The sequence below is a fragment of the Hemicordylus capensis genome, chromosome 2 (genome assembly GCF_027244095.1).
Source record: "Hemicordylus capensis ecotype Gifberg chromosome 2, rHemCap1.1.pri, whole genome shotgun sequence".
Taxonomy (NCBI): Eukaryota; Metazoa; Chordata; class Lepidosauria; order Squamata; family Cordylidae; genus Hemicordylus; species Hemicordylus capensis.
Genome location: NC_069658.1, coordinates 304,935,951 through 304,963,035, shown reverse-complemented (window position 1 = coordinate 304,963,035; position 27,085 = coordinate 304,935,951). Strand labels below are relative to the sequence as shown.

Here is a 27,085-nt window from a genome sequence, read left to right as displayed (position 1 = left end):
GGAAAGAGAAGCATCCAGATACAGAAATAACAGAACAAAGGCTAGCAGACCAGAGAAGATTCATAATAAGAAATAAAGTATTCACAGGAGTTGAGCTGGAAGAACTGCAAAGAGCAACACAGGCTCAAGATATGGAAGAAGAATTACCACCAACTGAAGCAGTTGCTCAGGCGCAGGTAGAGGAGGTGTTGGAAACAGAGGATGCCACTGTTGATGAACTGTTTCAAAATCAAAACCAGGCAACCTCCCCTTTGCCTTCACCTCAAAAACCCGAATGCCGTTTAACAGAAAAGCAACAAGAACTAAAGCAAAAAATAACTGAGCACATGAACCAAACAACCACCAGGGTTCAACTTCCAGGTCTAAAAACAGTTGCCAAAAAACAACTTGCTCAGGCATTAAAAGATGTCAATGCTGCACTTGCAGAAATAACAACCAATAATTTGCAAGAAACAAACCAACTAACGTACAGTGCAGCAACAATAACAACACAAGAGCTCGGATATAAGATCAGTGGACCTGTAAAAAAAGAAAGTAGTACATCACCTAAATGGAAGATTAGATTAGAAAATAAAATCTCCAGGCTTAGATCAGATGCTAGTAAATTGAAAGATATGAAAGACAAGAAGCTGAAGAATGAAAACACCAAACAGTATCTGATCCAAAAATACCACCTAGATTCAAGGAAAATTAGAGAAGTCCTGGAAATAATAAAGCAGCAAATAACAGCAGTGTCAAAGAAGATTAGCAGATACGAAGCCAGAATCACACAACACAGGCAGAATCTCCAATTCCAGTCGAATCAGAGACGTTTCTACCAAAGCATAGAAGGAGAAACTGCAAGAAACGTAGAAACACCAAATAAAGAAGAAACAGTGCAATTCTGGGGGAAATTATGGGACAATCCAATAGATTATAATAAAAAAGCGGGCTGGATGAAAGAGGTCAAAAAATGTAACCAACAAATGCAAGATCTAATAATAACACCAGAATTAATAAGTGAAAGAGCAAAGAAAATTAAAAATTGGACTGCACCAGGCAATGATGAACTGCATGGCTTTTGGCTTAAACACCTAACAAGCCTTCATAAAGAACTATCAAACAGTTCAATCACATTTTGCAAGGAGGTGATATTGAACAATGGCTAACAACTGGGAAAACTCATCTCATCATGAAAGACCCAGCAAAAGGTGCAGTTCCAAGTAATCATAGACCGATAACCTGCCTGCCAACCATGTTCAAATTATTAACTGGAATAATAGCAGATGAAGTCATGCAACACTTATTAACTAACAAACAGCTTCCAGTTGAACAGAAAGGAAATTGCCTGAACACCAGAGGCACAAAAGACCAGCTGCTGATTGATAAAATGATTTTAGAAAATTGCAAGAGAAGAAAAACCAATCTAAGTGTTGCATGGATTGACTACAGGAAAGCCTTCGATTCATTGCCTCACACATGGATACTAAAATGTATTTAGAAACAACTGGTGTCAGCAAAAACATTCAGATATTTATTTTAAAAAGCAATGAGCATGTGGAGTACACAGCTAACAATCAATGGCGAGACACTTGGACAGGTTAGCATTAGAAGAGACATTTTCCAAGGGGACTCACTATCTCCTCTGTTGTTTGTAATCGCCATGACCCCACTTTCACAAATACTAAACAAAACAGGCCTCGGAAACCAAACATCTAAAACATCAAGTAAAATCAACCATCTGCTGTACATGGACGATCTGAAGTTGTATGGAAAGTCCCAGTCAGAAATCGACTCACTGCTAAACACTGTCCGTATATTCAGTAGCGATATAGCAATGGAGTTTGGACTAGACAAGTGTGCTGCATTAATAATGAAAAGAAGAAAAATAACAAAAACAGAAGGAGTAGAACTACCCAATGGAAGCAAGATCCTGGAAGAGAAAGAACCTGGAAGAGAAAGAACATTACAAATACTTGGGCATTCTCCAGGCTGATAACTTCGCACATACTGAAGTTAAAAGAAAAATTGGAAGTGAATACATCAGGAGAGTTAGAAAAATCCTCAAGTCCAAACTCAATGGCAGGAACACTATACAAGCCATAAACACCTGGGCTATACCTGTTATCAGATACACTGCATGAATAATAGACTGGACCCAGGCAGAGCTAGAAACGCTGGATTGTAAGACCAGGAAAATCATGACCATCAATCATGCTCTGCACCCCCGCAATGATGTCGATAGGCTATACCTCCCTCGCAGCTCAGGTGGAATAGGAATGCTGCAAGTCCATCAAACAGTAGAGGACGAGAAAAGAGACCTTGAAGAATATATCAAGGACAGTGAAGAAGATGCACTTCAAATGGTCAAGAACGAGAAACTATTCAACACCAATGAAACAAAGCAGGCCTACAAAAAAGAACAAGTCAAGAACCGAGCAGAAAAATGGAGAAATAAGCCCCTGCATGGTCAATATTTGCACAATAAAAGTGGAAAATCAGACATCACCAAGACCTGGCAATGGCTTAAGAATGGCAACTTGAAGAAAGAAATAGAGGGTTTAATACTGGCTGCACAAGAACAGGCACTAAGAACAAATGCAATAAGAGCCGAAGTAGAAAAATCCACAACAAACAGCAAGTGCCGCCTTTGTAAAGAAGCAGATGAAACAGTGGACCACCTAATCAGCTGTTGTAAAAAGATTGCACAGACTGACTACAAACAAAGGCATGACAAGGTAGCAGGTATGATACACTGGAACATCTGCAAAAAAAGTACAAGGTACCTGTAGCCAAAAATTGGTGGGACCATAACATTGAAAAAGTTGAAGAAAATGAAGATGTAAAAATATTATGGGACTTCCGACTACAAACAGACAAACATCTGCCACACAATACACCAGATATAACTGTAGTCGAGAAGAAAGAAAAACAAGACAAAATAATCGACATAGCAATACCAGGGGATAGCAGAATAGAAGAAAAATAAATAGAAAAAAATCACAAAATACAAAGATCTACAAATTGAAATTGAAAGGCTGTGGTAGAAAAAGACCAAAATAATCCCAGTGGTAATTGGCGCCCTGGGTGCAGTTCCAAAAGACCTTGAAGAGCACCTCAACACCATAGGGGCCACAGAAATCACCATCAGCCAGTTACAAAAAGCAGCTTTACTGGGAACAGCCTATAATCTGCGACAATATCTATAACAATTGACAATAAAATTCAGCCATCCCAGGTCCTTGGGAAGGACTCGATGTTTGGATAAAACAAACCAGTCAATAACACCTGTCTGACTGTGTAAACAAGAAATAATAATAATTCAATTTCTATACCACCCTTCCAAGAATGTCTCAGGGTGGTTTACACAGAGAAATAATAAATAAATAAGATGGATCCCTGTCCCCAAAGGGCTCACAATCTAAAAGAAACATAAGATCAACACCAGCAACAGTCACTGGAGGTACTGTGCTGGGGGTGGAGAGGGCCAGTTACTCTCCCCCTGCTAAATAAAGAGAATCACCACGTTAAAAGGTGCCTCTTTGCCAAGTTAGCAGGGGCTGGTCCGCATGGCAATCAGCTTCTAAAAGGATGTCTCATCTCTCGAGGTCGAGGCTGCCAGTCCTGACACTGAGAGTTTAAACTGCATTGAAATTGCAGTTCTCGGTACCGATTTTGAGGTAGACCTTGAAGCCACAGGAATCTGTGGCATCTATTTTCCTGGGCGGAGTGCATCTTCCATCAAGGCGACCTTAAGTCGGCCTGCCCGGTTCTTTAACATCTGCTTAGAGAAAGCTGAGCAGATTGGGCAGGTTTCCACACTATGGCCCTCTCCCAGGCACAGTAAACAAAGTTGGTGCCCGTCAGTTGAAGGAAGTTTCCCCTTGCAGTTTTTGCACCTCTTAAAGGTGGTCTTCTCCCTTGGAGCTTGGAAACTCATGGGAGATACAGTATTACAGAAGGGGGGGGTGGTATACAAAAGAATAGTTAACTCCAGTCCAGGACCAAGCCAGTAAATCCTGCCATAAACAAGTTTAAATCGATGAGCGTCTCTATATCATTTTGCCGTTCCGAGGTCAAAATCCATCTTATCTTCAAAACTGTCAAAAATTCCTAGAGTAAAGGGAAGAGTAGTCACAGTCCGTTCTGATTTCAAGCCATTAAGTACACTGAGGAGCTCTAGTGAACCGAAGATGTGATCCTTTAGGCGGTCAGAAAGAAACTGAAAGGACACCTAACCGCCACTATAAGGTACTTCAGGGCACATGCAGGAGGCGGTTAAAGGCATCTCGAGGAGCTATCGAGTTCTGCTCAAAGTTGATCCGCGCAGGTGCAGAACCCATAGTTTATGATTGTTGTGGAATCACTATCCAGATCAGTTGGTTTAATAATAGGAAAGTGTGTTGCTTGTTTTGGGCATTATTCAGTAGATGCTCATAAGAATAATAGCAAATGTGTGTTCTTTTATTGTGGCAACACCACTCATGTTTCTGGAGGCTGGGGTTGGCTTTTTGAGAGCACAGTTGACATGCTATAAAAAGACAAACCTTGCAAAACTGGTTTATTCACAACAACCATCCATTTATCTTCATTACAGTGACCAGATTCAGATGCTTCAAAAGGTTTCCACAGCACAGTATAATATATAATACACATATGAGTATTCCTTAGCATCCTATCTAGCTGTTACTGATATTGCCATGCTGTAGGAATAGACAAGTTCTTAACCTTGTAGACACTGCTACTTATTTGGTTGATTTTATATATTTAAAAATTATATATCTTTAATTTGGGGGGGGGGTGTAATATGTGTTAGTAGGATAAACACTGCTGATTAAAGAGGACATAGCTGATTAGTGGAAGTGACACTTGTCTAACTAGGAAATCTCACTATTAGAACTTAATTCACTTTACCTTCCCCATGGCTAAGTAATCAAGACCATCAGAACAGTTGAAGACAACACACTGCACGGCAAGGGCTTTAGCCAAGTCTTTGGTGGTCTCTGTTTTCCCTGTCCCAGCAGGGCCCTCTGGAGCACCGCCAAGATTTAAATAAAACGCTCCAATCTAAGAATGAAAAGAGTTCATGACAAATAGTGCAAAATGTAATACTATCACAATGTTAAGAAAGAAAGAAAATTACACCAAGTTATAAATGGCAGAGTGAAAGTATTGAAGAAAATGTGTATTGTCCTATCTTGCTTTCTTATACATCGTCATCTTGCATATCAGACTTTGGCCAATTCAGATTATCAATAAACCATAGTTTATCAGTCAGGAGCACAAACACTCGCCACTCCCTTTCCTCCTTACCTTGTACACTACTGGATATCCTGGCTTATTAAACCCCAGCTCTATGGTTTGTGCAAAGCCAGGAACTTTGTTTAACTCTGGCTTACAAACCAGGATGTGAAACCAAATTCAAAGTGTGGTTTCACATCCTAGCTTGTAAGCAGAGTTATATCATGAGTTCCAGCTTCACACAAGACAGGACTGAAACATCACTGCTCTATGACAGAGTAGAGTACATAAGAGGAGGAGGGGAAAGGGAGTACACAGGCTCAGCTTACATTCCCTGTCAAACCATGGTTTATCTGATTGTGTGAACCAGCCATCTCAACATTCTCAACTCCCACCATTATTTCTTCCAGTTTTACCCCCCGCCACACACACAATTTATCTTATTGAGCATGCCTTTCTGTTCGCATGCTCAAAGTAGCTAAGAAAATCAGTTGCACAAAGCAACTATTGTGTATCAATACAAAATTATAGAAAAATATAATACCTGGACCAGGACCAAGTTTTCATAGAATAATAGAATTTAGAGATGGAGGTGACCACGGAGGTCTTCTAGTCCAATTCCCTGCTCAATGGACCGGAAACCACTAGAGCATCCCTGACAGGTGGCTATCCAGCAGCTATTTGAAAACCTCCAGAGAAGGAGAGTCCACCATTGCATGAGGCAGACTGTTCCACTGTCAAGCAATTCTTCCTAATTTCTATCCTAAATCTGCTTCCTTGTCATTGCAGTCCATTGGTTCTGGTCCTGACTTCAGGAATAGCAGAGAACAAGTCCACTCCTCCTTCTTTGTGACAACCTTTCAAATATTGAAAGGCTATCCTATGCTCCTCCAGTCCTCTCTTCTCCAGGCAAAACATACCTAGGTACTTCAACCATTCCTCATAGGACTTTGTTTCCAGCCCCTCTCCATCTTAGTTGCACTTCTCTGAACCCATTCCAGTTTATCAAAGCCCTTCTTAAAATGTGGGGACCAGTCCAGAACTAGACAATTTTAAAAATGGTACCAACACTACAGCCACAGGCAGTACTACAGAAGGAGCTGCCACTGCCACTTGGTAAACTAGTTGGACCAGAAAGGGAGATGATTTTTACCAGGCAGCAGGGGACATTCCTTTAGTGCTGTCACAAGCTGTCAGGGCAGCACCATTAGGCAACAAATGGGCTGGATGTGCTCTGTTGTCATTTCTTCCTACCCTCTCTATCTACAAATGGACTTCCTCCAGCAGCCACTGCATTGTCAAATGGAGAAGGGCAAGAGAAGGCAGCAGCAACAGCATGATTCTCTCATCCAAGAGAGTTGTGCCACAACTGCGAACCACTAGGGAGCCACGATTCTTTGATGGGCATAAGCCAGTTCCTGAAGTAGCCAACCCCTGACATTGGGCCTCCATAAGAATCAACTGTCTTTCTTTCTCCTCCCCTTTTTAAAATTTCTGTTTTTCATTCCTAAGCTCAGCCACCTCATATCTCTTCCTTTTAATAGTACTATACAAATCATGTGCAACAGAGCACAGGTTTTATTTGAAGCACGAGTAAACTGAAGACAATCTTTTTGCTATGCTGATGAGTGATTCCTAGTCCAGAACACATATATTTGCTATTTCTTACAGCCCTGTTTATAACCAGTTAAAATCAGGCTTAAAATTAAAACTGGATTTATATATCTCTGAAAACTGGTCCTAAACTGGAGAAAGTAGCTATGCTGAAGTCTCATTGAAATTTGTTGGAGATGCAGCCCCTGGTGGCATTGAATCTTAGCAACAGCAGCCCGATTGACCAGTAGGGGCATTAGGGGTTGAGACAGCCAGCAAGGGAATTCCATCTCTGAGTACACTTTCTCTACTCTACTTCCCTTTTGTTAGAATGATAGTCTCAGGTTTCATTCTCTTATCTGAGAGTCAGACTTCTTCTCCCTTCCCCTATTCCTGTTTGTAGCTAGCAACAAGGCATGTAGGTTTTATCTATCTCCCTAATGGATTTCCTAAATAAACTACTTCATTTAGAACTTTGATTCCATGTCTCCAGACAATATTAATTAGCAGTGCTTTCCATAACTGTGCACTTCTGCTGGAGCTGGAGTGGATAACGAAATATCCCCTCCAATCTTTCTAACAGGGTTATGGGTTGAAGAACATTAAGCTCTCTGCATGTTACTGTCATAAATGCAAGTGAAGGATATGCCATACAGTACTGTAATTGACTGGATTTTTCAGTGTTCTGATCAGAAATTTAATAAAAAAGGCATACCAAAGTGCGGTAACATCTGTCTGTGAGAGGAGTAATGACGAGTCGAGGAGAATTGCCAAGATATTCATAAGCATATTTTACATTGCAATTGATTACACGGACCCGAACATTCTCATATTCCCAGTAATATCGCAACTGAGCAAGCCACTGAAAATCTGTTTCATGCGACACACCTAGTAATAAGAAACATGGAAAATATATTATGCTACAATCCACAGCACATTCTGACATGGCAAAAGGGAAAAAGAAAAGAAAAATCTGAAAATGTGGTTGCCTACTCCAATTTTATTTTCAATTTTAAAGTTTTGTGTATATGTGTTAAATGTGTATGTTTAATTTTTATTATGTTTTATAAGCTGCCTTGGGTATTACTCTAACAATGGAAATGGGTACCTTTTAAAACTGGCTTTCTTATATGTAGCAGGAAAGAACAATGTCTATACTGGCTGTTGCTGGTATCTGTCTTGTGTTTCAAGGATTGTGAGTCACTTGGGAGAGGGAACTATTTTCTTATTCCTTTTTGCTATATAAACCACTTGAAGATTTTTTGTTCTTGAAAAGTAGTTAATCATCAGCATCATAATCAAAATGATTTTTTATTATTATTTATTATTATTATTATTATTATTATTATTATTATTATTATTATTAGGCCCCTGCCCTGCAGGCAGCAGGTTATGAGTGCCTTTTCTTGATACTGAGTCTTCGCGATAAGCTTGGGCTGTTGGATGTGTACCAGCTGCCCCACTGCCCAGCCTAAGCCCTTCCTGAGGTTCTTGACCTTGTTGCGGGCCTACTGGTTACGAATCCCAGATTTGTGATTCTGGGGGATTTCAACCTGTTGGCCCTGGGTGAGACTTTGATGATGGCCTGAGATTTCATGGCCTCTGTCGCAGCCATGGGCTTTTCGCAAATTATTTCTGGCCCGACTCATGTTGGCGGTCACACTTTGGATCTGGGTTTTGTCTTGGAGCAGTGACGATGTGATCTTAAAGTGGGGGACTTATCCATCTGTCCCTTGCTGTGGTCTGATCACTCCCTAATTGTTTGTGGGTCGCTGCCGCTCCTTCCCTTCACAGGGGCACTGGACCTATTAGGATGATCTGCCCTAGGTGCCTTATGGCTCCTGATGGTTTTCAGAGGGCGCTTGGGGAGTTTCCCAGCAATCTGGTAGGCAACTCGCCAGCATTACTCGTTGAGGCCTGGAACATTGGGGCTATGAGGGCGCTTGATGAGATTGTTCCTGAGCGGCCTCTTAGGGCTCATGGATCACAGTTTCCTTGGTTCTCTGAGGAACTTCGAGAGATGAAGCGAGTCAAAAGATGTCTAGAGTGTCACTGGAGGAATACTAAAACAGAAGCTGACCAAGCACGGTTGCTTACCCATGTTCGGGAGTATACAGTGGTGATAAGGGCGGCAAAATCCACTCATTTCTCCACACTTATTGCATCAGCGGATTCCTGTCGAGCGGCCCTTTTCTGAATCACCCGTTCCTTGCTGGGAAAGGTTGATTCTGGTAACCTTCTGTCTGGCCTCTGTGACATGTTTGCTAGGTTTTTCACTGATAAAATTGCTCGCCTTCAGTCAGAGTTGGATTCCAATTGCTCAGTATCCGTTGAGGTAATAGAGGCTGAGCTTGTTTAGGTTGATGATGTGGACAGGATTCTCGCCAATGTGGCCACAGCGACCTCTAGCCCTTTGTCCTTCCTGGCTCATTAGGGCTGCAAGGGGGAATGTTCTTGGGCAGTTACAGTTGGTGTTGATTGGGGGGTGAGTGTTCTGTGCCCTGGTCCCTTTCTTGTGGGGTTCCATAGGGCTTGGTCCTTGCCCCCATTCTCTTTAACATCTATATGAAGCTGCTGGGCCTGGTCATCCATTGGTTTGGGGTAAATTTTCATCAATATGCTGATGATACTCAGCTTTATATCTCTACCCCTGGCTGAACAGGTGATGCCATCCATATGTTGGCTCAATGCCTAGAGGCTGTCAGGACCTGGATTGGCCAAAACATATGCTGGCTCAATGCCAAAACATATGCTGGCTCAATGCCTAGAGGCTGCCAGGACCTGGATGGGCCCAAACAAGCTCAGGCTCAACTCCTCCAAGACCAAGTTGCTCTTGTTCAGTCTGTGATCTGGCCAATTGCCATGTGTGAGTTTCTCTCTTGACGCTGTTGTGCTTCCCTTGAGAGAGACAGTTCGTGATCTGGGGGTCCTGCTGGACTTGTGGCTCCTGCTTGAACAGAAGGTGGAGGCCGTGGCCAGGGGTGCCTTTGCACAGCTACGGCTGGTTCACCAGTTATGGCCTTTTCTCGACCAGCAGGCCCTGGCATCAGTAACTCATGCCTTTGTTACCTCTTCTTAGGATTACTGTAATGCGCCCTACCTAGGGTTGCCTTTGAAAACTATTCAGAAGCTTCAACTAGTCCAGAATGCAGCAGCCTGCCTCCCCATGGGTGGCTGTAGATTTGATAGTGTTACACCTCTTTTACCATCGCTGCACTGGTTGCCTGCTCACTTCCAGGTCCAATTCAAAGTGCTGGTTCTCACCTATAAAACCCTTATAGGCTTAACACCTGTATGTCCCCGGGATTGCCCCTCTCAGCCAGTTGTATCCCAACCTGTGAGATCTTCTCAGCTGGCCCTCCTTAGTGCCCCAGGCCTTGGTGTAGTGTGTAGTGCCTGGGTCCATAGAAGGGCCTTCTCTATGTCTGCTCCTCTTCTTTGGAACACTCTCCTCCCCCCAACCTCATTCAGTCCCCTCCCTGGCTGCTTTTAAGGCCCTTCTAAAAACCCACATGTTTCACCAGCCATTTGCCCTTCAATTTTTATTTTTTAAATTATTATTATTTCTTGTTTGCACAGTTAAACAGGTGTTATTGACTGGTTTGTTTTATACAGACATAGAGTCCTTCCCAAGGACCTGAGATGCCAGAATTTTGTTATCAATATTGTTGTTGTTATAGGTATTGCCACAAAATGTAGGCTGTTCCCAGTAAAGTTGTTTTTTGTAGTTAGCTGATGGTGATTTCTGTGGCCCCTATGGTGTTGAGGTGCTCTTCAAGATGTTTTGGAATTGCATCTAGTGCGCCAATTACTACTGGGATTACTTTGGTCTTCTTCTGCCACAGCCTTTCAATTTCAATTTGTAGATTTTTGTATTTTGTTATTTTTTCTGTTTCTTTTTCTTCTATTCTGCTGTCACCTGGTATTGCTATGTTGATTATTTTGACTTGTTTTTCTTTCTTCTCAACTACAGTTATATCTGGTGTATTGTGTGGCAGATGTTTGTCTGTTTGCAGTGGAAAGTCCCATAACATTTTTACATCTTCATTTTCTACAACTTTTTCAATGTTGTGGTCCCACCAATTTTTGGCTACAAGTAGCCTGTATTTTTTGCAGATGTTCCAGTGTATCATCCCTGCTACCTTGTCATGCCTTTGTTTGTAGTCAGTCTGTGCGATCTTTTTACAACAGCTGATTAGGTGGTCCACTGTTTCATCTGCTTCTTTACAGAGGCGGCACTTGCTGTTCGTTGTTGTTGTTTAGGGATGTGCCTGGTCCGGAGCAGTCTGGACCGGCACCGAAGGGGGGCCTTTCTTTAAGGGCGGGGAGGGCTTACTTACCTCTCCCGTCTCTTTGCCCCCTCCAGCGCCCGTATATTACCGAGTAATTGGGGTGCTGGAAACCAGCCGCCCCCGCCGCCCCCCCCCCCCCGCGAGCGGATTATGGCCAAAGCTACTGCTGCCCCCGTCGCCCGCCCGCCTGCCCTCCCAGCAGCCCTCCCTCCCTCCCTCCCTCCCTCCCAGCTGCCCACCTGAGTCCTCACCAGATATTGATTTAAAAATAGAGAGGAGCTCGCGAACAGAGCTCCTCTCTCGGCAAAGTACCGGACGCTACTGAGGCTTTGCGCAGCGCGTGCGCGCCGCAAAGGACGCCTGGGAGTTCCGGCGGAGGCCCGGTCTACCCACTGGGACGAGGCTGGGTAGACCGGGCCTCCGATCGCCGGAGGCCCGGTCTACCCGGCCTCGTCCTGGTGGGTAGACTGGGCCTCCGCCGGAACTCCCACGCGTCCTTTGCAGCGCGCGCGCGCTGCGCAAAGCCTCAGTAGCGTCCAGGACTTTGCCGAGAGAGGAGCTCTGTTCGCGAGCTCCTCTCTATTTTTAAATCAATATCTGGTGAGGACTCAGGCGGGCAGCTGGGAGGGAGGGAGGGAGGGAGGGAGGGCTGCTGGGAGGGCAGGCGGGCGGGCGACGGGGGCAGCAGTAGCTTTGGCCATAATCCGCTCGCAGGGGGCGGCAGGGGCGGCAGGGGCAGCTGGTTTCCAGCACCCCAATTACTCAGTAATATACGGGCGCTGGAGGGGGCAAAGAGGCGGGAGAGGTAAGTAAGCCCTCCCCGCCCTTAAAGAAAGACCCCCCACCCGGACCCGGACCGGCCAGGTCCAAACCGGTCCAGACAGTTTGGAGGTCTTTAGAATGGCCTCCAGACCGGTTCGGACACACCCCTATTGTTGTTGTTGATGATGATTTTAATTAATTCCTATTGGTTTTGTTGCCCACCACCTAGAGTCTCTGAAGGAGGCGGTATATAAGAAAATTTAAACAAACAAACAAATAAATAAATTTTTACAGTCAGTAGTTTCTAAGAGCAATGGAGAATAATCAGATCAGGAGGCTGCTCACACATGCAGCCAAGACCAGGCTAAGAAAGCCAAGCCTGGGCTTGGCTGAGAGTGAGAACTGCTTGGCTGAGAGTGAGAACCATCGCCAGCTGCTTTTAGTCAGTGCTGTAGCAGCGATGGGCGCTCACCCATCTTTGCAGGGATCCCCACAATTCACTGCGCACTCATGTGGTGCATTATGGGATTTTCAGGGGCCAGGATGACCATGTCCCAGCCCTCAACCCTCCGCACTGCCTAGGCCGGTGGGGGATTGTCCTGGCACGCGGAAAGCACACCCAGCAACGGAAGAGAGGACGTCTGCGAGGAAGGTGAGTTTAATCAGCCTTCCCCACTGCCCACCCTAAAGCCCTTCTTCTCACTGATCATGAAAAAGAGCTCAAAGTATGTCAATATATTTTGACATACCCGCTATGGATATTATAGGCTTGAGCTTTAGCAGCCTTTAAAAGAGCCCTAAAAACATATCTTTCTGGCCAGGCCTTTAGTGATTACTGAAATGATTTTAAAATGGTTTTTATTTGTTTTTAATCAATTATTTGTTTTGTTTTTATATGTATTTATATTTGTGAATCACCTAGAGCCATCTGGGTGAGGCGGTATAAAAATCTAATTAAAAAATAATAATAAAATATCTTGCTTCTAATTTATGTTATGACAAACAGTAGTTTGAAAGCTAGTACAAAGTTACATACCACTTTCAATCATATCCATGACAACATCTCTAGCATGCACATCAATAGTGACCAAAGCACCCAACGTAGTCCTTGTTTGCTTAGACAATTTTCCTCTTACCAGCTCTACAATATCATTTAATTGAAGCTGAAGGTTGTTGTAATAATTCTTTAAGCCCTGCAAAATCAAAATAGATCTCAAACAATTTTGCTTACTACAAATCACATCCTGATAGAGAATACTTAGTGGTTCCTCTATATTACTATCCTATATAATTATTAGTCTCTAATGAACAATAATGCAATGCTATAGCTATTTTAAACATTATGTAAATGCCTCAGTCACAAACATCTCTCTTCCACAAAATGTTTCCCATCAAATTTGGTAGAGAGACCTCATATATGCACATATTCTCTACACTGAAATAAACTGGAAAGCTCTTAGGAAGGAGAGCTGGTCTTGTGGTAGCAATCATGATTTGTCCCCTTTGCTAAGTAGGGTCTACCTTGGTTGCATTTGAATGGGAGACTACATATGTGAGCACTGTAAGATATTCCCCTGAAGGGATGGGGCAGCTCTGAGAAGAGCATCTGTATGCTTGCATGCAGATGGTTCCAAGTTGCCTCCCTGGCATCTCCAGGATAGGGCTGAGAGAGATTCCTGCCTGCAGCCTTGGAGAAGCCGCTGCCAGTCTGTGTAGACAATACTGAGCTAGATGGACCTATGGTCTGACTCAGTATATGGCAGCTTCCTATGTTCCTATGCAAGCAGAGAAAACCTGTGTGAGCATCTGAGCTCATAAACAATTGCTGGAGTGGGATATATTACAAAAGTTTCCATGTCCTAATATGTTCACAGAAAATCTACTAGGTGTTTCCAGTAATTGCAGGGTTTGGAGCAGTCACCCATCTACCAATAATTCACCAAAATACCAAATGGAAACATGAGCAATAGATTCTAAATTCTCTTCAGTATTTGACAGTTTTCTGTTCCTCCAGTGTTTAGTGGTAACTGGATGGATGGATGGATGGATGGATGGATGGATGGATGGATGGATGGATTAGCTTTTAATTGCAGCATTCATTTTTACTTTGAGGGGAAAGGAGGAAAACTCAAGTTACATATCTATCTATATCTTCTTCCGTTCAAAGCCACTAACAACTTTAATATAAAAATAATAACCATCATAAATTAATCTAATGTAGTTGAGTAAGATAGAATAAAATAAAATCAAGCAACATAAAAAGACAATACAAAAGTGTGTCATAATACCTCTGGGCCACTAGCTATGGCTTCATGTACTTCACTTGTCCAGAACATTTGTGACACGCAGAGAACCACTTGCCCAGGCCATTCTCTTACCCAGTCTTTTCTTTCTCTTTCTGGATATGCCTAAAAATGTTCATAAAATTGTCCAATTGTATAATTATTCACAGTTGAATATATTGTATTGAATAATTCAATGTATACAATATATACTATGTCATCAATCAATGTGATGATAATGATGATGATGATGATGATGATGATGATGATGATGAAGATCATCATCTTTTTAACACCAGAAGAGTTCTATGCTTTCAAAATTAGGTATACAACATTTTATAATTTATCCATTTGGTCACAAAACAGTGTACAGTTATATACTTTCAAAATCCCCCAAGTTATACATGAGGACATGTTGCTTAGTTGGTAGTGGACTGGTCACCCCCAGATTTGCTACAAGCACCACAAATTGGAAAGGGGATTAGATTCACACTCCCTCTTTCTATACCAGCAAAGCAGACTCCAGAACTAGTTACTGCAAGTGTCCGGCATTCAAGATCATTTTGGCCTTGGAATGAAATCTAAACTCCCCTCATCCTCTTGCAAAAGAGATAACACCTGTTGCTAATGAAGCAATTCGGCCAGGAAGGGAAGGAAGATAAGACAAGAGCAACAGCAGACTCCGAATAGGGATGAGTCAGTGACGTAACTTTGAAGAGGTGCCCATTGGAACTTTTGATAGAATTATTGGGCAAATCAGTCCCAGCATAGGATACTCCTCTGACACACCTGCATACTCTAGTTTTCATTACAATCAGCCTTGAATACAACAGGTGATTCACACACCTTCTCACCCAGGAAAAGAAATCAGACACAATGCATTCTGAAAGAGCCTGTATGGACTCCCCTATTCAGCAGAGCATGACAACAGCAAAGTGCCCCCAAGGCACATTTTGGGATATAAGTATCCCTAACCCCATGACTCAGTGTGCTTCCTCGTGTATTACACCTGGAACTCCCACTGCAAAACATCTCAGTGTTCCCTTGTGCCTCTCACTCAAGACCCCATCAGACTGCAACAAGAACTCCAGCAGACAACTTTGGTGTTCCCCTCTTCATCGGGGCCACCCGAGCTGAAATCACTACCTGCTTGGCCAATTCGCTGCCCTCAAACCAAGGCTCAGCTTATTGTGCCTGGTTTGAGATCGATCTCCCTGCTGATCTATCCAGATGGAACTTTTATCATGAGCAACCCCAATAATTCCTTCAGCTCTCCTGCTTTCCACTTCACCTCCCCAGATGGACACTAGTCTCCAACTGCCCAAGTCGGATCTTCATGAGGACAGGTGATATAGCCTCTTTCCCAGCTCCTTCAGGGCTGAATCTATTCCTCTCTCTTATTTCTGAAGCCTTGCCCCTCTATCTTAAAGTACCTCTCTCAAGCCTGCCTGGGAATTTACACACCATCTGGAACTTCAAGCTAAATGTGCCTTATAATAGTCTGTTTTTTAGGGGTGTGCATTTTGGAATTTTCTTGTTTCAATTTGTATCCGAATCGAAACATCCCCGTTTTGTTTTGTAACCAAATTTTCTGAATCCGAATCAGCCCTGTTTTGTTTTGTAGCCAAATTTTCCGAATCCGAATCGGAATCGATTTGGATTTTTAAAAAGGGTCCCAGGGCAAAAAGAGTGGGTGGTGGTGGTAGTGTCCAATGGGTGGAAGCTAGCACCCAAATTTCAAAGAAATTAGGCAAAGGGCTGATTTTTTTTTGTGGATTTTTTTAAAGTTTACACATCTTTAAGAATTTCCCCATAGGGAATAACGGGGATTCCAGCAAATGTATCACTTCAAATCAAGGGGAAAGGGATGACCCAGAGCAGAGTGTGGTGGGTGGTAGTGCCCAATGGGGGCAAGGAAACTTCCAGAATTATTTCAAAGTAATTGGGCAAAGGGCTGATCTTTTGTGATTTGTTGAAGTTTACATGTCTTTAAGATTTCTTCCATGGGGAATAATGGAGATTTCTCCCATGGGGAATAATGGAGTTTGCCACTGTCTGCACTGGGGTTGCCCAGCACCCCCATAATTCCACTTGGGGGGGCACTGGGGTTGCCCAGAGCGAGCGGTTGTGTAGTGCACATAGGGTGCCAACCACCCCCACAAGCCTGTGGGATACTGGGTTTTGTTGTTTCTGAGGTGTTCATTGTAGATTCTCTGGTAGCATATGAGATTTTCAGTGAAAAACAAGAATCCACTCTCATATGCTACCAGAGAATCTACACTCAGAACACCACAGAAACAGCAGAACCCAGCACCCCATAGGTTAGCAACCCTTCCCCTGGCCAATGTGGGGTCAGTAAAGAGTGGGAAAAAGCAAAAGAGCCAATGGGGAACAAGGAGGGAATTGTCAGCAGGTCAGCCCATGATTTAGGTCACTGATCAGAAGGCTGGAAGGGTGGGAAATTCAAAGAGATGTCAAACACAAAATGGAGACTGACTCAGAGATCACCACAAAATGGAGGTCCGAAACAACAAAACGTTTTGTAGCCGAAACAGGGATGTTTTGTTTTGTATACAAAACTTTTGGATCTGGAAAATGGGTGTTTTGTTTTGTCTACAAAACACCCGAAACAGGCTGTTATGGGTACAAAACGTTTTGTATCCGAAACGTTTTGCACATCCCTACTGTTTTTTAAACATATTTGTATTGCTTTTATGTTAGGACCACCTAGTAACTTAGTCTATTGCTCTTATTATTTCTCTGTCAATAAACTCCTTTTTGTTAATTAAAACCTCTCTCTCAAGCCGATTTTCTTGAGTTCATATGCTTGCACAAATTAAGGCTGATTGGAACTGCCTCTCCTTTTGAACTAAATTCACCACATTTGCCAGTACTGGGGTGTCAATCAATCATCCCCAAGGCAGTTCCATCAACAGTACTCAGGCTAAAATGAGTACCCAGAATGTTGGGGGGCAACATGCTAAATCATTGTAAACTGCTTAGAGAGCTCCAGCTATAGAGCGGTATATAAATGTAAGTGCTATTGCTATTGCTATTGCTAAAAGTAAAGTAGAAGGGTGCATGCATGTGCCTTCTTACATCACCCGGTCATCTGAAAGCTCAGGCTGCTGGCAGCCCAGGTTTCCATAGCCAGGAGGAAAGAGGAATGCACCCCATGTGGTGCATTGTGAGATCGCAGAGGATGCAGCCAGATTTCCCCCATCCTACTCACCACTCTGGGAGTGCTTATGCGGCAGTCATACAGGCATGCAACAGGACCAGGAGTGGTGAGCGCCATGTGGGGCTCCTTCTTTCCTCCCTGCCCTCCCCAGCTTCAGAAGCTAAGATCATGTGAACGACCTTCAAGTATTTAATGTCTGTTACATTTCATCCCATCTACACTAGGGTTGTGCATTTTGGATTTTTGTGTTTCATTTTGGGCGGAATCTGGAACCCCCCAATTCTGAGAGGGACTGAAATTAGCCTTCCCAAAAGACCCCATTTTTTGTTTCGGAGCCGATATTATTGGAATCCAAAACCGAATTGCCAGTTTGAAATCTCCCCGCCATTTCCCCCCTCCCTTCCACCCCAGTCCATTCCCCATTGTCCCTTTCTCTTTCCACAGTCCGTTCTCTGCCATCCCTGAGGTCCCCATCCTCCTCCCGCCACCGGCAACTTTCCCTCCCCGCCCCCCAGCAGTGCTTTCTCTCCCTGCCGGGCTCCCTCCCTTCCCACCATTTTTGCCTGCCCGCTCACCTGTCGCCTCCTATGCCAGGGCCCACTGCCGCTGCTGCTTCCTCCTCCTCACCCAGCTGCCTACTGCCTCCGCTCCTTCCCCACCTCAGCTGTGCCCGCAGCTGCCACCTCATCGCCCACCCAAAGAAAGGAGCTTTTGGCAATCTCCCTTCCCTTTCCGGTCCAGAAACTGACGCTCAACCACGCATCTGGCCCTGCAGGCCTGAAGGGCGGGAAATTCAAGAAGATGTCAGCACGGCAGTCAGGGACTCAATGCAATGGAGACTACGGAATGTTTTCCAAAGCACAAAACTTTCGAAGCAGGGGCATTTCAGTTTGGCAACAAAAATCTTCGTCATTGCAATTTTGATTTTCGGAAGGTGTACAGAATGTCCAAAAGTGCCATTTTCTGACACAAAACATTTTGTTGCTGAATCGAAATGCACATCCCTAATCTACACTTCTATTACTATTTTTTTAAAAACCACTAAAAAGAATCGATGTGGCAGAACTTCCCTTCCCTTTCCTTTCCCTCAGAAGTCATGTTGATTCTTCCACAGGCAGGTTTGTTCTTCTATATGTGCAATAAAATTTCTTTGTAATCTTTCTGCCAGTTGACCTAGGACAGAGGTTATGCTGAAGGGCCTGTGATTTCCCAGCTCCACTCAGATTCCTTAAAAAAAACCCTGATGTTTGGCATAAAAATTGGCTACTTTCCAATCCTCTGGTAAAGATACAGATTTCAGCAATAAGTTGTATATTTTGTTAAAACAACCATTTTACATCTGAATTCTTTAAGAACTCTTAGTTGTATGCCACTTGGATCTAGTGATTTGTTAATTTTAATTTGTCAATATGCATTTTTCAAATGTAACTTAAATTATGATATATATTATTTAACTGAACAACTCTCAGGAGTTTAAAACATTGTATTTCATGTGCTACAGTAAACAAAACAGTACAAAGCTAAGTGCTTACAGATGCAGCATTTTCATTGACTTTATTCTCTTATGAGTTTCGCATGGCAATTTTGGCCTGAGTAACTGCAGATTTTACTAGTTTAGATAAGAAAAACCACAGGAGTATAAAACTAAAGAGAACTAGTCTGAAATTAATAGGCAGCTGTGTGTGCATGTCTGGCAAGATCTAATTTTAAATATTGAACAGAACACATACCAGTCTTGATCTTGTAATGACATCATGTACACTCCTCAGCATCATATCTTCCACTTGTATTAGCCACTTTTCCACAGCCCCCCGAGCTTCAGAAGTTGAGATGGTTGAAATCAGCTCCACACGTTCACCTTCAGTGCTGTACATTGCCTTAATGTCCAGATTGGGAAGAAATTCCAGCTTAGCAATGCCCTCAAAACACTTTTTAAGGTGAGGTTGAACTCTGAGAGGATCCTTAGTCTCTGACAGGATCTCCAACATTTCATCATTGGACAAGAAAAAGAAGCTACAAATAAAAAATTTTAAAATGGTAAATACACCAAGTTACAATGTGAGTGTGCGTGCATTGACATTTAGCTATTTTAGTCCGAATACATTACACACCGAGGGAAGAAGAGACGCTTCTTCTCAAGATAAGCATTCAATCCTTTCATTATTTTGTCTAGTAGTTCATTGCAATTCTGAAGCTTTTCCAACAAGCCTGTCAATGAAGTAGCAGCAAGAACCTATTAAAAAAGTCAATATGGTCAATAGGCATACCAGCTATAGCACAGAATATGCTGCTAAATGCTTATTTAGCATTTAGTACATGGGCTTGGAAAGGCTGACAGCTGCTTCATATGTTACATGGTGGCAAATGTGCATATGCTATCACATTTTAATACAAGGAGCCAAAGCCAGTCCTGGATCCTGGTGTGCATATTTGGTTCGTATGGCCGAAAACATGCATTACTGACTGCAACTATTACATTTTACAGGTACATGTAACATTTTTCAAGCACCCATGACAAATGTAAAATGTGAAAAACAGTCTGAAAGTCTGTAGAACTATGTTCAGGAGTTGCTGCTAGGCATCTAGGACAACAATGAGATAAATGGATTACTGCAGTAAAGCAATACATGGTGGCTGTTTCCATGCTTACACATTTTTATCCTTGGAATCCTAGTGAGTGAATAGTTCTTGTAGCTCAAAAAGAATGTTATTTGATTACAACTACTTTGAAAACAATGATAAAAACAATAAAGTGAAAAGCACCATGTACATCATGTGCACTTCCTGATTTGAATTCTGTGCATGCTGAGATGGATGCCACTCAAAACATTCCCCTCCTCCTAGTCTCAGGAGTGGCTTTGGGGAGTGGGGGAGTCATAAGCAACTCCTGTTGTGCAAAAGGAAGAGAAAAAACAGGTTGTATACCTGTAACTAGTGATCTTTGAGTGATCTGTGAACATTCACAATACTGCATAATGAACCTGCGCAGTAGCCTCGTGGACGGAATTCTCAAGCTCCTTGAAATGCTCCAGCCCTGCCCGTTGCACATAGAGTGGCCATTAACTTTGGTGGCTGGAGTGCCCAACACTTGGTTCCTGGACAACCAACCTGTGGTGACGAACAAGCCTATTATTACTTCGAAGGTGAGACAGGTAACACTACTGCAGTGGGGATGGATGGGGAGGTTATATGAATGTACACGGATCACTCAAAGACGACTAGTTACAGGTAAGCAGCCTGTTTAGCTTTGTTGTGATCCATTGTGCAGTCACAACACTGGATGATTAGCCAGTTTACCCGATGAGGTTGTTGTAGTAAAGTTATAGCAGTTACTGAGCACCAACCTTCCAAAAATCTGCCTCAGCTCCAGAACATACTTCCAATGCATAGTGCTTAATGGAAGGTTGATCCGATGCCCATGTGCTGCTTTCCAGATCTCAGCTACTGGAATTCTTGACAGCTTTGATGCAGAAATGGAAACTGTGGAATGTGCTCTAATCGACAGTGGAGGTTTAACTCCCTGCTTCCTGTACGCTAATGTTGTTAGTTCTGGACATGGGTTTGCCCATATTTGTCCCTTCGTATGAAATGAACAGCTATATGTCCTTTCTAAAAATAATTTGTTCTATTTAGGTAGTAAAGGAGAGCCCTTCTGACATCTAGTGCATAAAATATCTCTAGAGCTGTGATTGGATTCCTGAAGAAGGCAGGTAGAATAATGTCTATGGAAGTCTGATACTGTATTTGGCTTAAAAATAGAATCTGTTCTCAATACCACCTTTTCTGGGTAAAACTTTGTATAAGGTGAGTCTGACCTAGAGGCAGTTAGTTCACTGACTATGTGGTGTCATAACTGCAACCAGAAAAGCAATCTTTAAAGTCAGCAGTTTCAATTGAATTGATACCAAATGTTCAAAGGGTCCTCTGTTAGAGTTGAAAGCACCTATGACAAACTCCACTGTTTCACTAGCTTCATTAGCGTCTTAAATGGTAAGTACAAATTGTGAGAAAATGGACTTTGAGTCTCAACCCAGATGTTTAGCAGAGACAGCTGCCAAATGGACCTTCAGAGAAGTGTTAGATAATCCTTTTTTATTTAAGTCAGCCAAGCAGTGCTGGCTCTCTGCACATGTCTCGGAGGCAGCCAGAGCAGTACTCCTAGTCCCTTGCACTGCCCTAATGACCTGGGGGCACAAAGAACACCTAATCAGAACCACCTACCCCCATGTCTGGAATTTTAGGAATGTAAGTGGGCTATGGCTTCCCTTCTCATGACCTGAGAAAAGGCAAATTTCTATATTCGGGGTGCACAGGCAACCCGTGCACCCCGGGTAAGCAGGGTAATAGTGAGGAACCACAGCTGAAGCATCTGCATTCTTAGCCTTGCATACCATATTGTAGTGGTGCATTATGCCATAGACCCAGCAGTCTTTGAACGTGTCTCGCTCTCTGCCTTGGGTTTTGTTTGAATTTTTGAATCATTCCTCTTATTGCCAATACTCTATCTTGAGGAAGTTATGCTCTCTCGTTCTGGGTATTAAATACTGCCCTTGCTATGTACTGTAGTTTCTGTACTGCAGCCAGTTTTGATTTCTTCCGATTTACTTGGATTCCTAGATCTTGCAACAGTTAGAGTATGAACTGAATTTGCAAACATAGACAAACTTTGCATGTGTGTCATTATTCAGTCATCCAAATACGGTTAAATCCATATGTCATTTGTTCTGAGGTATGCAATCACTACTCTCATGTACTTTATAAACACCCTTGCAATTTTATTGAGGACAAAAGGTAGAACCTTGTATTGAAATACTGACTCTCCTACCATGAATCACAGAAATTTCCATTTCTGAATACCTATGTGAAAATAGGCATCTTTCGGATCTAGCAAAGCCATCCTCTCCTCTCTTATCAGCAACAGAAGAATGCCCTGCAATGATCATTCTGAACTTTCCTGGTTGCAATGAAGTCATTCAGCCACCTTAGGTCTAATAAAAGTTATATACTTCCTAGAAATGTGAAAGCCTGGGGAAAGGACAGAAAAACCCTGAAAAATCCAAGGTTTGCTTTCCCCCCAAACCTTCACATCTCTGATTCCTCCATCTCTTTTTGGTATTTGGTACTATCTAGAGTAAAATTCATTATGAAGATTTATGCTGTTGATTGATTCTATTGCATCCTTCTCCAGTAAAGACTTTACTTCCTCTACAAGAGTAAGGTGTATTTTATGCCCATGAAGTGGGTATATTTTATGCCCATAAAGATGGGCTTTGTTGCAGATTCTGTTGCATACCCTAATATTACAATGCTCAGCACGCAAACATCTGATGTTATTTGATGCCATACCAGTGCAAAGGGAGCCAATTTTATTTAATTGTTGTTGGTTTCTCATCAATATGTCAAATACATTGTTTGGTTGCATCTTATTGTTTTGGGCAGCCTTGATGCTCTTTTAGACTCTGACATGCCCTTTCCTTTGCTGCGGACAAAAAGGGACATTATATCTCCTGTCCTGTACTGCTGCCTCTGTTGGCATGAACCATAACTCTTATATTCCGAAGTGTACAGTCTGTAGAATTGCCTAGTGCTGTAAATGTTTTTGCAGTGTATCTTGAGTTTTTCATCTTCTCTAGTGTTTCATCTGTGCACTGAAGATGTAACACCACCTATATATCAGGTGGTATATAAATATGATAGATAAATAATAAAATAAGCCATCTCCATCAAATGGCAAGGTTTTTAAAAATCGTTTTCTTCTTCATATCTGATTGTAGATTAAAAGATTTCAGCAAATCTGAAATGCCCCTGTAGTCCAATCACAACAGCCAGGGTTTCGGATTTTCACTCTGCCGGGTGTTTTACTGTGATTAGATGTTGCCTGGTCACATCTACAGACCTTGCATACATTTCAAGGAACTTCTGTTGTGGTTCCTCTGGTGCATTCCCACATAGTGTGGTTGTACTTTGTCATACACACCATGTAATTGGCTATCTTTACTGCCAAGGAGCTAGTGGCACAGAACCATCTCCCTATTGCATCCAGCTTCCTACGCTCCTTGTCAGTGGAAGCAGAGAGTTTTCTCCATGTTTTGCTACCCATGGCACAAACAACAACTATGGAATTTGGGGAAGGATATTTAAACAAGAAGGTGCAATCCTCCTCCTGCACATGGTAGAGATTTTCTAATATTTTAGATGTAGAAGATGAGCTCTGTCAAGCAGATTTAGCCAACTGAATTAGGAGTGGTAGCATGAAGAGTGCAGATGGTTGTGATGTAGTTGAACTTGAAGCTGACACAAAATCATGAACAGGGTCCTTAATATTTGTTGTTTCTTTCCATTCTAAGCCCAATATCTTAGCCACCTCAATAACCTGTACATGATATATCTTTAACATTTCCATAGGTACAACACCTGGGGCTACTTAGTTTAGAAAAAAGACTACTGCAGGAAGACATGATATAAGTCTATAAAATCATGCATAGTGTGGACAAAGTGGATAGGGAGAAATTCTTCTCTCTCATACATAACACTAGAACCAGTGGTCATTCCATGAAATTGATTGCCAGGAAATCTAGGACCAACAAACGGAAGTACTTTTTCACACAACACATAATCAACTTGTGGAATTCTCTGCCACCAGATGTGGTGACAGCCAACAACCTGGATGGCTTTAAGAGGGGTTTGGATAACTTAATGGAGGAGAGGTCTATCATTGGCTACTAGTCAGAGGGCTATAGGCCACCTCCAGCCTCAAAGGCAGGATGACTCCGAGTACCAGTTGCAGGGGAGTAACAACAGGAGAGAGGGCATACCCTCAACTCCTGCCTGTAGCCTTCCAGCAGCATCTGGTGGGCCACTGTGTGAAACAGGATGCTGGGTTAGATGGACCTTTGGCCTGATCCACCAGGGCTGTTCTTATATTCTTTTGAAGGCTGATGAGCTTGTTGCATTTTCATCCTGTGATGGATAAGATGGATCTCAGTTAACACAGAATGTATGTCAGTGTTAGTAGAGGAATCATAGTCCTCATCTGACATAGATGAAAGGAAATGTGCTACTGGGGACGTGCTATCATCCTCTGGATCAAAATGCTGACAGTGACTGGGAGCTACAGAAGGAAATCAGGGAGGCATCAAGGAGAGGCAAGGCAGTAATAATGGGTGACTTCAATTACCCACATATAGTCTGGGTAAATTCACAGTCAGGTAATGACAAAGAGGTTAAATTTCTAGATATGCTGAACAACTGTGCCCTGGAACAGTTGGTTGTGGAACCAACCAGAGAGAAGATGACCTAGGTCATAATCCTGAGTGGCACCCAGGACCTGGTGCGTGATATCAATGTCATGGACCCTTTAGGGAACAGTGAACATAGTGCAATCAAATTCAGCATACATGCAGGGAGAGAATCGCCAAGCAAATCTTACACAGACACTTTGAATTTCAGAAGAGGAAACTTCTCCCAAATGAGGAGTATGGTGAAAAAGAAAACTGAAAGGGAAAATCAGGAGAGTCACTTCACTCCAGAATGCATGGAGTTTACTCAAAACCACAATACTAGAAGCCCAGTTAGATTGTATACCCAAAAGGAGAAAAGGGATCTCTAAGTCCAGGAAGATGCCAGCATGGCTAACAGGTAAAGTCAAGGAAGCCATATAAGAGAAGAAGACTTCCTTCCAAAATTGGAAGGCCTGTCCAAATGAAGAGAACAGAAAGGAACACAAACTCTTGCAAAAGAAATGCAAGGTGACAATAAGGGAGACAAAAAGAGAGTTTGACTAACATTTAGCTAAATGCGTCAAGGGGAATAACAAAAACATCTTTAAATATATCAAAAGCAGGAAACCTGCCAGGGAGGTGGTTGGACTGTTAGACAATGAGGGAGTGAAAGGGATTATTAAGGAGGATATGGAAGTTGCCGGAGAGCTAAATGAGTTCTTTGCATCTGTCTTCATGGCAGAGGATACTAAGCATATACCTGTTCCTGAACCAGGCTTTTTGGGGACGGAGGCTAAAAAACTGAGTCAGATAGAAGTGACAAGAGATGATGTTCTAAACTGTCTGGAAAAACTGAAAACTAGCAAATTGCCAGGGCCAGATGGCATCCATCCAAGAGTCCTCAAAGAACTCAAATGTGAAATTGCCAACCTTCTTGCAAAAATATATAACTTATCCCTGCAATCAGGCTCTGTACCAGAGGACTGGAAAGTAGCCAATGTAACACCGATTTTCAAAAAGGGATACAGGGGTAATCTGGGAAATTACAGGTCAGTTAGCTTAACGTCTGTTCCAGGCAAATTGATGGAAAACATCCTCAAGGATAAAATTGTAAAGCACACAGAAGAACAGGCCCTGCTGGGAGAGAACCAGCATGGCTTCTACAAAGGTAAATCTTGCCTCACACAACTTTTGGAGTTCCTTGAGAGTGACAACAAGTGTGTGGATCAAGGTGTTCCAGTTGGCATAGTATATGTGGACTTCCAAAAAGCTTTCAACAAAGTTCCTCATCAAAGACTCTTGAGAAAACTTAGCAGTCATGGGATAAGGGGACAAGTACATGTGTGAATTGCTAACTGGCTTTAGAACAGAAAACAAAGAGTAGGTATAAATGGAGAGTTTTCATAATGGAGGGAAGTATGGGGTCTCCCAGGGATCTGTACTTAATTTTAATTTATTCATAACTGATCTAGAAGTTGAGGTAAGCAGTGAGGTGGCCAAATTTGCAGATGATACCAAACAATTTAGGGTAGTGAAATCCAAAACAGATTGTAAGGGTTCTCTCCAAACTGGGTCCGTGGATCCAGACTGGATCCTCTCCAAAGGATCTCTCCAAACTGGGTGCTTGGGCAATAAAATGACAAATGAGGTTCAATGTTGGCAAATGTAAAGTGATGCACATTGAGACGAAAAACCCCAACTTCAAGTATACTCTGATGGGATCTGAGCTGTCGGCGACTGACCAGAAGAGGGATCTTGGGGTTGTGGTGGACAGCTCATTGGAAGTGTCTTACACAGACTTCCGGTTGGACTGCTAACGAGGCTGCACACTTCCCGACAGGGGAGACCGAGGAAGAGTTATTTGGGGGGGTTTTGAGCCCTCATAACCCCACCACCACCACCACCCTGGATCAAAGGGTTTGGATCAAGATTGACCACTGCATCCCCCGGAGACTGCTCCTTATCTCAAGGCTGTGCTGGAAAGTACAGCTTTGATTTAAGTCGAGCGGTGGGGGCTGGGATTCATCAAGCTACAGTCCTTCATCGGAAATCCAGTGGACAGAAGCCAGTCTGGCATACAATTTCTTTCAGTTTGGATTATAATTAATGGTTAAAGTTCAAGAAGCTCACCTCTCAGTGTGATTAGTGGTAAATTGCTGGAATTATACCTGCTTTTGCTGCAAAGATTGGACAGATCACAAGCCGATGTTGTGAAGTTGTCCTAAGTCTGCCAACTATAAATTAAGGATGGGTATTCAATCTGTGTACTAAATGCTGGAATTTAAAAATTGAACTGATGGCTAAAAGTTCTAAAACTTTAAAAAGCAAAGCAGTTGGAATTATTTTTTTTTCCCCAGTACCTTTTGAGAGACTTTAACTTAAGGGATAAGTGATTTGCTGTTTGCTGTTGGATATGTCTATTATGAAGTGCACCAATTAGAGCAAGAAGGCGGATTATTGAACCATGGAAAAAATTCAACTGGTAGTGATAAGACAGAAAGGTTGCGGTCTGGAGCTGAGTTTATTTGGAAAATA

General features: G+C 42.8%; 1 protein-coding gene across 9 annotated transcripts in view; it reads right to left on the bottom strand.

The window, feature by feature from the left end:
- Positions 1-27,085, bottom strand: part of DNAH12 (dynein axonemal heavy chain 12) — a 277,218-nt gene that overhangs the window by 145,099 nt on the left and 105,034 nt on the right. For all 9 annotated transcript variants that reach the window (XM_053291166.1, XM_053291165.1, XM_053291159.1 and 6 more), the window contains 6 exons: positions 19,442-19,563; positions 19,061-19,343; positions 14,156-14,275; positions 12,904-13,060; positions 7,529-7,701; positions 4,894-5,046 (listed from right to left, as the gene is read on the bottom strand). In XM_053291166.1, coding sequence (XP_053147141.1) covers positions 4,894-5,046; positions 7,529-7,701; positions 12,904-13,060; positions 14,156-14,275; positions 19,061-19,343; positions 19,442-19,563 — 1,008 coding nt within the window. The remainder of the gene's footprint in view (positions 1-4,893; positions 5,047-7,528; positions 7,702-12,903; positions 13,061-14,155; positions 14,276-19,060; positions 19,344-19,441; positions 19,564-27,085) is intronic.